The sequence below is a fragment of the Myxocyprinus asiaticus genome, chromosome 8, assembly GCF_019703515.2.
Source record: "Myxocyprinus asiaticus isolate MX2 ecotype Aquarium Trade chromosome 8, UBuf_Myxa_2, whole genome shotgun sequence".
Lineage (NCBI taxonomy): Eukaryota > Metazoa > Chordata > Actinopteri > Cypriniformes > Catostomidae > Myxocyprinus > Myxocyprinus asiaticus.
The window spans coordinates 22406875-22420864 of record NC_059351.1 but is presented as its reverse complement, the minus strand read 5'-3'; the positions used below and the strand labels follow the sequence as shown (position 1 = coordinate 22420864).

General features: G+C 35.2%; 1 protein-coding gene across 3 annotated transcripts in view; it reads left to right on the top strand.

Moving 5' to 3' along the window:
• LOC127444922 (glypican-5-like) overlaps positions 1-13990 on the top strand; it is a 339370-nt gene that overhangs the window by 181027 nt on the left and 144353 nt on the right. For all 3 annotated transcript variants that reach the window (XM_051704584.1, XM_051704586.1, XM_051704585.1), the window contains exon 6: positions 5728-5848. In XM_051704584.1, the coding sequence (XP_051560544.1) occupies positions 5728-5848 (121 nt within the window). The remainder of the gene's footprint in view (positions 1-5727; positions 5849-13990) is intronic.

Here is a 13990-nt window from a genome sequence, read left to right as displayed (position 1 = left end):
AGTAACATACAAAAAAAAAATATCAAAATCTCATTAAAGCTGAACTTAAAATATGTTTGGAAGGATATTTAGAATGGTCAAAAGTAATTAGGAATAGTATGTTTTTTTTAATATATATATATATATAATATAAACAGTAAATCTATTTTACTATCATTTTCTATTATTTATTATAAATATTTTACATGGTCAAAAAACAAAGCTTTTGCCCACCAAATTAAAGACAGGTGTAACCAATATGCAGCGGAAAAAAAAGTGTGAACATATACAGTATATATTGTGTATGTACTGTATATATAGATGTAGAAAATGCTATAAATTGGCACTTGGTTAATATCTTTTAAACTAGATTTTTCAAATATTCTAATTTGTCATTTTCTTTTATGCAATATATATATATATATATATATATATATATATATATATATATATATATATATTATTTGTATTTATTTTTTGACCCAGACATATTCTTGACAGGTCATGTGAGACTCGCCCTACTTTCCTCCTGGTGTAGTCTTCTATTTTCTTACTTTTTCAATGTGTAAATGTATTTGATTTTGAAAAGAGAGATTGAAAAGTTTGAACAGTATTACATTTTGCTATTTCCAGTCTTAAAATGTCCACCTACACCCATTATTTCCCAGAAATCAATTTGTTTGTATGTCTCAGCAGCACAAACACACTAGGATACACACATTCACACACACACACATGCACACACACACACTGACTCACACACACGTGTATTTCTGGAGCATTTACATTCAAGTGTGAGTGTTTCTCTCTGCACGCTGCCTCAGGTTTGAAACGTATTCAGAGTGTGTTGAAAGTGCTGGAATGGTTAAGTGACAGCCGTGAGCTAAGACACCTCTTAGTCCTTAAGCTGAAATCAAAGCAGGACAGAGAGAAGCAGAGAAGACAGCTCGGTTCTCTTGTGAAGGGCTTTTGGTAACTCCATTCACACACACTGCTGAGGTAAAACACCATGTTTATTGATTCCTACAGCATGGTTAGAGACGAGGTGAAACTTGTCTCAGCACGATATTTCAAAAAAATATCTTTTATTTCCTCCATTTTGTATACTGCCATGTGTAGGAAATTTGGTAGTTTAAATGTACACGGGATGGCATAAAGTGCCCGCGTACCCCCACCATTATATGTAGGGAAACAGTATGTGTGAGCTAGGAATTAAATTAAACTGTCCTTATTCTACATTATTATGTAAGGAAATTTATAATGGAATTAGCCGCATTCGACAACCATTATAAATTAGATAAATGACAAATAACTAGATTATTTGTCTGAATAAAATTCTCCATCATTAAAATTGTAATACAACGTCTTGTTGTATCCACTCACATTTTTTAATAAGGGAATTATGATTAATTCACTTATTGGAGTAATATTATTCTCATGGCTTATTGAAAATAATATTACACATATTTAGGTATAGCTTTGAAGCGAAAACATTTAAAAACAGGGATGAGATTATTTATCAAAATTTACCACAGTCAAATTATCTTTGAATACAAACAAACTTTATTGCTATTCTAAACATAACTAATCTAACACATAAAACATGAAACAGGTTGGTGAGTAGTGACAGAATGTGAAATAAATGATCAATACAGAGAAAATGAACTTTATGGAGTCAGCTGACAATGCCTTAAAAACCATTTATCCTTTGAGTCTACATCAATTTGCAATCGGATTACCCAAAGTATTAAACTAATACACCAGCACTTTGAGCAAAAGTCTGGAGATGTACTTGTGTGTCGTTGCGTTTCCTTGTGTTGCTTGGTTCTTTGGCATTTGAAGAAAGTTCGTTCTGTCGATGTCTTGGACTCTGTTATGATCGCTGATAGTTGTTTTCTGGATGGATGATGAGGTGACTTTGAAGCGAGGCCTTCTACAAGGAAGACTTGCGACTCCCGTTGGGTGTGAGAACCGTAGAGCAGAGAGTGAGAGGCTTCCTCGGGACGAGTCCCGAGTTTTCCTTGGACTCTACATGGCATGGAGGATGAGGACCTGCAGTGAAGAGCAGAAGACAGGACCAAGAGACTGTTCCAAGAGAGCAAAAGAGGAGGAGAGAGTTTTTCCTTGGTAGGGAAATTTTGAACTGAAATTGGCCGCACCCCAAAGGTGTCCTGAGCTAATCAGAAGTGGCTTTTCAGAGTCACATGGTCGACTGGTCTGTCTTTTTCAAAGTTGATTTACAATCCTTTGTATGGAGGATGACTTCCTGCTCAAAAAAAGTGCATGTTTAATCATGAACATTTATATCTTGAAAACTGTGCAAAAGACATGACATTCGTTGTCATCAACATTCTCTACGTAAACAAGCAAGCATTTACATACTAAATGTGACATACTTTCATGACTATTACACGTGTAAGTAACAAAACATGAAAATCCCTGATTACCAATCATACTGGTTAATTCATTGGTTTTACAACATGGATAATACATTACATGTTATGAGAAACCTGATTGTCGGGGTATATTATCAGGTTAATTCCTTGAATAATTACCATTCTTAGTACAATGAGATAAATAATACAAGATTAAAGATTATAATCATTGATTTGTCAGTCATAAGTGATTACAAATCACTACACATATTTTCAAAGGTACATCAGGCTCTAATCATTAATTTGTCAGTTATAACAGTGATCACAGGTCATAGTCATTTTCAGAATTATCTAGCAAGGCTAGGTATTGTGTACATTGTGGGTTTAAATGCATTCTGTACATTTTAGAGAGTTCACTGAGCTAAGTACAACATTCATGGATTCCTTTTTAGCTGCTGTTTGCAGAATAATGAGGATCTCATGAAGATCTCATGACTAATTATCATCCAGAATAAAGAGTCATAGAATTGGCATGGTTTGTTCATTGTAATTCAGGAGGATCTCACAAGGGAAGCTTGTTTTATCTCTGTGTGGAAGTTCAGAAGGTCATGCTGAGGGGCCTTTCTGACCAATGGCCTTTTTTGCTTTAAATCATGCCCTTTCAGTCTCTTAGACCATTTTATTGTCCAAAGGCAGGCCTCCACTAGGCTTATTGGTGCCTAGTCCTTTAATTTATGACGTTGAGGAACTCCAGGATTAAAAGGTTGGGTTTTTTCTAGATTCAAGTCATATTGCTGCAATTGTTCACTTCTTCTGCATCTAATATCCTACACATGATATATGCACCCTTGATTTTTCATTGTTTTAATATGACTCCCTTACAAAAAAAGTGCTGTGTTGGTACCATGGTACACTGATGGTATCCAACAATAATGCAATGTTGCTTCGATATATACCACAGTACTGAATGGTATGTGTTCATTTATAATTGGATTACCATTTGATGCCATTGTTTTACCATAGTACCATCACAGTAATTTTTGTGAGAGTGATTACCATTTTCATGTACCACTGAAGATACATGGTACTTCAAGGTACTTAAAATAATACCATGGTAAAGTATTACTATGGCACATGTCCAAAAATTATGGTATTCCCATAGTATGATGTCAAAAACGTGCTATTACCATGGAACATTTTTACAAACATAGTAATTATGTGCCATCATGTCCAAAAACATGGTATTACAATGATATGATGTCAAAAGACATGGTATTTCAATGGAACAGTGTTCAAAAACATTATATTACCATTCAATCATGTTGAAAAACATGGTAATTCAGTGTCACCATGTCCAAAAACATGGTATTACCATGGTATGATATATACAAAAATATAATATATATATATATATATATAAAAATGCTGTAATGTTCAATATCCATTGAGCCAAAAGTTTGGCATAATGTACAGATTTTGCTGTTTTGGAAGTAAATTGGTACTTTAATTCACCAAAGTGGCATTCAGCTGGTCGGGACATTACTGATGTAAAAAACAGCACTATCACTACTTGAAAAAGTCATTTTTTATCAAATCTAGACAGTCCCCATTTCTAGCAACCATCACTCCAACACCTTATCCTTGAGTATTCATACTAAATTGCTAATTTGGTACTAGAAAATCACTTGCCATTATGTCAAACACAGTTGAAAGCTATTTGGTTTGTTAAATGAAGCTTAACGTTGTCTTTGTGTTTGTTTATGAGTTGCCACAGTATGCAATAGACTGGCATGTCTTAAGGTCAATATTAGGTCAAAAATGGCAAAAAAGAAACTGCTTTCTCTAGAAACGCATCAGTCAATCATTGTTTTGAAGAATGAAGTCTATACTATGCTTGAAATTGCCAAAAAAACTGAAGATTTCATACAAAGGTGTACACTACAGTCTTCGAAGACAAAGGACAACTGGCTCTAACAAGGACAGAAAGAGATGTGGAATGCCAGATGTACAACTAAACAAGAGGATAAGTACATCAGTGTCTCTAGTTTGAGAAATAGACAACTCACATTTCCTCAGCTGACAGCTTCATTTAATTCTACCCGCTCAACACCAATTTCATGTTCAACAGTAAAGAGAAGACTCAGGGGTGCAGGCCTTATGGGAAGAATTGCAAAGAAAAAGCCACTTTTGAAACAGAAAAACAAAAAGAAAATGTTAGAGTGGGCAAAGAAACACAGACATTGGACAACAGATAATTGGAAAAGAGTGTTATGGATCTTAACCCCATTGAGCTTTTGTGGGATCAGCTAGACTGTAAGGTGTGTGAGAAGTGCCCAATAAGACAGCCACATCTATGGCAAGTGCTACAGGAAGCGTGGGGTGAAATGTCCCCTGTCATTGCTGCACGTGGAAGATTTTTTGATGAGTTCTGAAATTATTATTTATTTATTTTTTCAAATTGTAATAGAAATGTTTACATTATTAATGTCCTGACTATACATTGTGATCGCTTGAATGCCACTTTGGTGAATAAAAGTACCAATTTCTTTCCATTAGAGCAAAATCTGTACATTATTCCAAACTTTTGGCCACCAGTGTGTGTGTGTGTGTGTGTGTGTGTGTGTGTGTGTGTATATATGTGTATATATTCAGAAAAAATCTATATGATTTTATAATATTATAAATAAATATTTGAATATAAGTCATCAGAAATTCCACTGTCAAAGTGAGATACTTTCATTGTCTTTACTATACTTAAGATGTTTTGATTTAAATAATAACTGAAAAAATTAAGAGCCCAATTTCTTAACATGAATATATTGTTTATTGCCTAAAAACAAAGTTCCTCCAATTATCAGTGTAGACTGTGGACTTTTTATTAATTTATATATTATTCCCATCTGTGTTAGACTTTTCTTTTTATGTGTCCTTCTCAAGGTTCGATACAGTAGCACAGGCCTGATTTTACCATTGGTATAAAATGAATTCACCCGTAAAGAATTATAATATTTTATGTCATTTTTCAGCAGCACTTTCTCTGCACTAGTGGGTATTATCTCCGTCGAATCTATCGCACATTCATTCTCTTCCTCACATAAACCCTAATCTAGCTTTCAGCTTGGAACCCCATAGCTTTATAGTGTGGGTTGAGTTATTTGCCCTGTCTCGGGGCCCTTGTGGGTTTCACGTTTTGTTGGACGCCTTTCTCTTTGGTATGCTGATAAATGTAGCCAGTTCATGTAAGGCCTTCTTCATCAAGTCAACAATGGCTTCAATCGCCTTTACACTGAAAAAACAGAAAAATGAAACCAGAAAACAATACCCACTCACAGCGAACAACCTTCTTTGTTTTTGTCTGTTCTTTTGTTTATAGCTACACGCTTCGTGTGGTTGGCAATGGAATTAAAGCTCAGGCAGAAAACCCAGAAGTCAAAGTGAAGGAGGCCGATCCTGTAATCAATCAAGTCATTGATAAACTGAAGCACATCAATCAGGTAAGCCAAGCCTGAAAAATATTGAATAAAATGTGATAATGCAAAAACATCACCTTGATGTCCTACACAGTCAGTTTTCTACAAGTCTGTCAAAAGATCAGAGTAAACTTCAGAAGCTCATGGATGTATGAAAATGTGGTGGTGTGTGCGTAAACAAAACATGTATTATCATGTTTGTAGTTTATGCTGATTTGGGTTTGCACTGTACTGAAAAACCTGGAAATATCAGGGAATTTTAAGATGTGATTTATAAACCCCGATATGTTCAAATTTGATATGTATCTAATATCTGATCTTCTGACCTACGTCTAAACACCCATATCCAATTCTCCTCTTAATTCGGAAAATGTTCAGCATTTTAACATGTCCGACAAGCTAGATCTGGACTTAAATAATAAATTAGCACTCAGGCAAGTCCCACCCCATTTGAGCAAAATAAAGTAATATTCAGATTTTAATTATTTGTTTATTTCAGAAATGCTGAAATCCCTTGCATTACCAATTACAATAATTTTTCCTACATCAGAGAGCCTGGTTTATTTAGTTAATTGCAGCTATTTAGAACGCCTTGGTGGATTTTATTAAATAGTTTGTGTTCCCTTGCAAAATATTTTGCATTTCATTGCAATGTGTTTTGTGTCCCTTTGCAATAAATTAGCATGGTTTTACTATAGTAATATTGTAGTAACCATGACTGTAGTAACCATGTTTTCTGGGCTGAAACCATGGTTCGGTTACAGTTATGGTTTTACTACAGTAATACTCAAGTATCATACAGTAACCGTGGTTTTACTATAGTGCTTTTGCAGTAATCATGATTATGACATGTAGTAACCATAGTTAATTTTGTGATTACTATGGTTTTACTACAAATACCATGGTTAAACTATGGTTACTGTATTAAAAGCATGGTTAATTTCTGTAAGTGTTAACCTTGGTTTTACTACAGTAACCATTTAACAGTTAACCATGATATTCATGGTAGAACCTTGGTTAAAAAAAATAAAAAATAAAATAAATTTGGAAACAGGAAAACCAGTACATCCAAACTAAATTTTGTGGATGTGGTTTTACTATAAATGCCATGGTTTAACTATATTTACTGTAGTAAACACATTTTGTGTTTACTATGGTTTTACTACAAATACAATAGTTCAACTATAGTTACTTGTTAAACCATGTTAAATATTTTGGTTACTATGACTTTAAATTCCATTGTTCAACTGTGGTTTCTGTATTAAATGATGGTGAATTTTGTGTGACTACAGTTCTACAAATTCCATAGTTGAACTGTAGTTGTTGTAGTAAACCCTTGTTAATTTTTATGTGATTACAGTGATTTTACTACAAATATCATAGTGAGACTATGGTAAAACCATGGTAAATTGTGTGTGATTAATATGATTTTACTACATATACCATAGTTGAACTGTAGTTGCTGTAGTAAAACCATGGTAAATTTTGTGGCTACTATGGTTTTACTTCAAATACCAAAGATCAACTGTAGTTACTGTAGTAAAACCATGGTAACTATTTCAGTTATGATGGTTTTACTAGAAATACCATAGTGGAAATGTAGTTGCTGTAGTAAAACCCTTTTTAATTTTGGTGTAATTACAATAATTTTACTACAAAAATCGTAGTGAGACTATGGTCAAACCATGGTAAATTGTGTGTGATTACAGTGATTTTACTACAAATACCATAGTTAAACTATAATTACTGTAGTTTAACCATGGCAGATATTTTGACTACTAATGTTTTACTACAAATATAGTTCAACTGTAGTTGCTGTAGTAAAACCATGGTAAATTTTGTGGTTACTATGGTTTTACTACAAATACCAAAGTTCAACTATAATTACTGTAGTAAAACCATGGTAACTATTTTGGTTACTGTGGTTTTACTAGAAATACTATAGAGGAAGTGTTGTTGCTGTAGTAAAACCCATGGTCATTTTTTATTTTTTCATTTTTTTATTTTTTTATTTTTTGGTACAATGGTTTTACTACAAATGCCATAGTGGAACTATGGTAAAACCATGGTAAATTGTGTGTGATTAATATGATTTTACTACAAATATCATAGTTCAACTATAGTTGCTGTAGTAAAAAGCATGGTACATTTTGTGTGATTACACTGATTTTACAACAAATACCATAGTTGAACTGTAGTTGCTATAATAAAACCGTGGTAAATTTTGTGGCTACTATGGTTTTACAACAAATGCCATAGTTTAACTGTAGTTACTGTAGTAAAACCATGGTAAATTTTGTAGCTACTAAAGTTGAACTATAGTTAAAACCATATGGTTACTATAGTAAAACCATATTTATTTTTTATTGGACATGGATAAAGGTATTGCAAGGAAATGCAGTTATCCTCTAAGGGGCTTCTTGAATCCTCTCCCACAATGTGTAATATCCCTCTCCACTAAAATAATAATAAGAGGTCAAATTCCCCAAAATAAATTAGAATGTGAACAATATGTCAGCCTGTTCTGCCAAAAATGTAATGCAATAAGCCTCAAACTATGTGTTGTTTGTTTTTTGTTTTGTTTTTTTGTTTTTTTTTATGATTATGACTTCACAATATTATTAGCACTTCTCCGTATGTGTACTTTGTTCTGTATGTGATATTTTGTCTCACAGAATTCACCTGCAAATGTTGGGCAGAATAAATCACACATCAATCCTCATGTGATCTTAAGACTTAAAAATTCTGGTGTTCTTTGTTTGTGTGATTATTATTGCGTTAGCCCTCTCGGTTTCGACCAAGCTAAAAGCTCAACAGCTGACTCATACTTTAATGTTTTTGCTTGATTAATACAATTGAAGGGAAATTAGTTTATCCTTTGTTTCGTTTTGCACCGTTGTGAAAAAAAAACACTGCACAGCGGAACACTTAGCGACCGAGAAATCAATGAATACATATTTAAAAATCCATTGTCAGACCTTGCATGTGCACGATTGCGCTATTCCTGTTCTACCTGCTGGCAAAATCAATGATGTTTTACCATCCCAAAACAACCGTGTCTGTGTAATGGCATTGCACTGGCTCCTTTAATATATTACATTTCTTCTTTTCCTATTAAATGTGCTTAACAAAACAGAACAAATCTTGATGTGAAACCATAAGAAATAGTCTATTATGCTCAGATTGCTAAGACCCCTTTTGCACTCTCCATTTTTCTAAGAAACATATTTTGTGCACAGTTTCCTGCCTTTTCATACAATGATTCCTGGGAACACGACTTCATACCTTACTAAATACAGTGGATGTGTCCCACAATTAAAACACCTTCTTTGAAATTTGTTCATCAGACGCTTATAGCTACAAGCTCGGTTAAAAAAAGCATTAGAACAATTACACACATCAGATTTGATGAGACAATCTTTCTTCTCTGGAACAGCATGGTCCAAGATGTCTCTTTTAAAATTATTTCTTATTACACCTTTTTAAACAAGGCCATCATTCAGTAGAAATCTCTTGAGACCTGAGTGTAAATCCAGCTTGGCTTTTGGGAGAATAAAAAAAGAGTGAGAGATTGCAAGGGACTTTTAGAGAAGGCTTTTTAGATGTTTCCTCACAGCAGGTTGTCCTCAGAGCTGTAACCTTCCACACTGAGTCACAATCATTTGGTGACCAAGGGTGCCTTTGTCCCCTCTGATAACACGACAACGTGTTCTTCTTAATGATGATGGTGACTGGAACACATAGAGGACATTTGCGAGGAGTTTCAGCGGGAAGTCGCTGGTCCTCTGAGAAATCTATCGGCAACTTGCAGCAGCGCTCTTCCCTCATGGTGTCCAGAGCAATTTGCCCCTTGATGAATAAGTCATGATTTTAAAATAGATGAATTGGGGAAATACTGTGACTTAAAATGTGGTGGTGATTTATCATCATGCACCAATGGAGCATTTGGACACATCTTGAAATGTTATACACTGACAGATTCTTTAGCTCAGAACATACTCTGCGCAAATACGCAAACACAAATGTTTCTTGCTATGCGAGCTTGATTTCTGCATTGTTGCATTCCAGAATGTGCCAGAGCACAGAACTGTCCTTCTACAGACAGTTTTCTCTTTCAGGTGAACTATTGTCATGGCGGAGCAAAAGTTTGAAGAGAGTATTGCTGAAGAAGGTGAAGTTAGTTACATGCTTAATGCTGGCCACCTGAATAACAACACTTGCGCTTTATTTTCACAAGCGTTTGAAAGTAACTCTGTTGCCAACTTGTGTGCTGGAGGTTTTGTTACCTTGAGGTTTGTGACCACGACAGTAACTCAAGAATGCACATAATGCTTAAGCATTAACATTATTTGTGTACTTGAATAGTATGTTTCTGGCCATACTGTAATTTACAGTTCAGTCTTTCTGTTTTAAAAACAAGACAGATTTATCAATGGGGTGCCTTTTACAAAAATAAATAAATAAAATAAAATGTCCAAAACCACTGTTTGTTAGAATATTGACTCTTGCCTTTCACTAACTAATATGTAATTTTCCCATTAATTGTTTTATTTTACAAAAAGATATTAATCAAAAGCTTGCTGATGAATCTCGACCAAACTGGACATTCAGATTCAACATATCCTTTACACAAATGTACTGTGGTAACCATAGTTGCATTCAAAAAATACTGTTGCAATACGTTGATGTCATGATGATATCAGATGGTAATAACATGGAATTTTGATATATTGTATTGATGATTGCCACACCTGGGGTAAAAGGCTCCCTCACTTCGGGTAAAACTCCCCCAGTGGGGGTTAAATTGATATAGTGTAGATACCGGGACAATAGTTATACGGCATTATTTTTCAACTTATGCAAATACTTTTTAAGACAGCAAGATGCTTTTTTGAGTTACAAATTAAGATAATGCTTATTCAAAATAACCACTTCAGAAAAGGGTGCATAATTTCTTGTTCATTTCAATCACATTTGATATTTCATAACATCTCAAGTATTCAATAAACAAATGAATCTCAATTATCATTGGATCAGTCAATGTGAGCCCACTTTGAACATTTTTCATAGCAAATCTATTCACCCCACTTAAGAAAAACTATGTGTTTAACAGGGGCCTTCAACAGGAGGGCTTTTTACCCCAAATATATACAGTTGAAGTCAGAAGTTTACATACACCTTAGCCAAATACATTTAAACTCAGTTTTTCCACAATTCCTGACATTTAATCTTAGAAAATTTCCCTGTCTTAGGTCAGTTAGGATCACTACTTTATTTTAAGAATGTGAAATGTCAGAATAATTTGAGAAAATGATTTATTTCAGCTTTTATTTCTTTCATCACATTCCCAGTGGGTCAGAAGTTTACATACACTTTGTTAGCATTTGGTAGCATTGCCTTTAAATTGTTTAACTTGGGTCAAATATTTTGGGTAGCCTTCCACAAGCTTCTCACAATAAGTTGCTGGAAGTTTGGCCCATTCCTCCAGACAGAACTGGAGTAACTGAGACATGCTTTTTCAGTTCTGCCCACAACTTTTCTATCAGATTGAGGTCAGGGCTTTGGGATGGCCACTCCAGTACCTTGACTTTGTTGTCCTTAAGCCATTTTGCCACAACTTTGGAGGTATGCTTGGGGTCATTGTCCATTTAGAAGACCCATTTGTGACCAAGCTTTAACTTCCTGTCTTGAGATTTTGCTTCAATATATCCACATAATTTTCCTTCCTCATGATGCCATCTTGTGAAGTGCACAAGTCCCTCCTGCAGCAAAGCACCCCCACAACATGATGCTGCCACCCCCATGCTTCACGGTTTGGATGGTGTTCTTCGGCTTGCAAGCTTCACCCTTTTTCCTCCAAATGTAACAATGGTCATTATGGCCAAACAATTCAATTTTTGTTTCATCAGACCAGAGGACATTTCTCCAAAAAGTAAGATCTTTGTCCCCATGTGCACTTGCAAACTGTGGTCTGGCTTTTTTATGGCGGTTTTGGAGCAGTAGCTTCTTCCTTGCTGAGCAGCCTTTCAAGTTATATCGATATAGGACTCATTTTACTGTGGATATAGATACTTGTCTACCTGTTTCCACCAGCATTTTCACAATTTGCACTTTATGCACCAAATTACATTCATCTCTAGGAGACAGAATGCTTCTCCTTCCTGAGCGGTATAATGGTTGCATAGTCCCATGGGGTTTATACTTGTGTACTATTGTTTGTACAGATGAACGTGATACCTTCAGGCATTTCCCAAGGATGAACCAGACTTGTGGAGGTCCACAATTTGTTTTCTGAGGTCTTGGCTGATTTATTTTGATTTCCCCATGTTGTCAAGAAAAGAGGCACTGAGTTTGAAGGTAGACCTTAAAATAAATCCACAGGTACACCTCCAATTGACTCCAATTAGCCAATTACCCTATCAGAAGCTAATTGGCTAATTGCCTAAAGGCTTGACATCAGCTGCTTAAAGGCACAGTTAACTTAGTTTATGTAATCTTCTGACCACTGGAATTGTGATAAAGTCAATTAAAAGTGAAACAATCTGTCTGTAAACAGTTGTTGGAAAAATTACTCATGTCATGCACAAAGTAGATGTCAATCAATCACATTTATTTCTATAGCACATTCAAAAACAGTACATGTTGACCAAAGTGCTTTACATAAAGGAAACATAAATAAATCATGCACATTCAGAGAACATAAATACTAAACCAACACAAATTAATGTAGTTACACACACTAGACACAGTCAAAAGCAAGAGAGAAGAGATGAGTCTTCAAATAAGATTTAAACACATCAACTGTGGTACAGGATCTGATATGGAGAGGCAAACTATTCCAAAGGCGAGGAGCCGCAACAGAAGGCACGTTCTCCTTTCGATTTTAAACGAGACTTTGGAATGATTAAAAGAAGACTCTTTGATGACCTTAGAGGTCTAGAAATAGTATATAGCTGAAGGAGTTCTACAATGTAAGGAGGTGCCAAGCAATTAAGACCCTTAAAAGCAAATAATAAAATCTTATACTGAATTCTGAATTTAACTGGGAGCCAGTGGAGAGAAGCCAACACAGGTGATATACTAGCATGCTTCCTAGTTCCAGTCAGAAGCCTAGCAGCAGCATTTTGAATTTACTGCAGACGTGGCAATGAGGCATGAGAAATGCCATAATACAATGAGTTACAGTAATCCAGTCTGGAAGAAATAAAAGCATGTATAACAACCTCCAGATCCTTAAAAGTCAGAAAAGGTTTACATTTTGCAATGGCCCTTAGTTGGAAGAGGTCTCATCTTACCACAGAATGTATATGTTTATCAAACTTTAAATCAGAATCGAAAGTCATGCCAAGATTTCTTGCTTGATTGTGTAAGTTAGAGGCAAGGGGGCTTAGATGATTAATTATATGTTTCGTTGAGTCAGGGGGGCCAAACACTACCACTTCAGTTTTTGACTCATTAAGCTGGAAAAAGTTACTTGCCATTCACTTTTTAATATAATTAAAACAGTGATAAAGTGACTGTAAAGCAGAATTATCCCCTGGCTTTAGAGGGAGATAAAGCTGAATATCATCAGCATAACAGTGGTAGGATACGTTGTGTTTTTGACAAATATGGGCCAAAGGAAGCATATTTAAGAAAATGAAACTGGGCCCAGAATAGGGCCTTAAGGAACCCCACAGGTAATAGGTGCAGAGGAGGAGAAAACATTTCCCAGTTCGACAGAGAAAGATCTGAATCATCTGCCATCACAGGTCATTAGACACTTTGAGGAGGGCAGACTCTGTGCTATGTTGTGCTCTAAAACCGGATTAAAATTGATCAAAAATACCATTTCCATTTAAAAAAAGTAGAGAGCTGACAAAAAGGGCAGTTTTGAAATTGGCCGATAATTATTTAATACTGTTGGATCAAGATTGGGCTTTTTAAGAAGAGGTTGTACCACAGCATGTTTAAAACAGGATGGCACGGTACCATTTACTAAACTGCAGTTCACTATTGACAGTAGACTTAAACTGACAGCATCCAGAACCTGAATAAGGAGGTGAGGGGCAACAATATCTAGAGAACATTGGGCAGGCTTCATGTGTTGGACTATATCCACCAAGTAAGAAAGTGAAACCGGTTCAAACTTACTTAAGTGGGCTGCTGATGAGGGTGGACTAATAT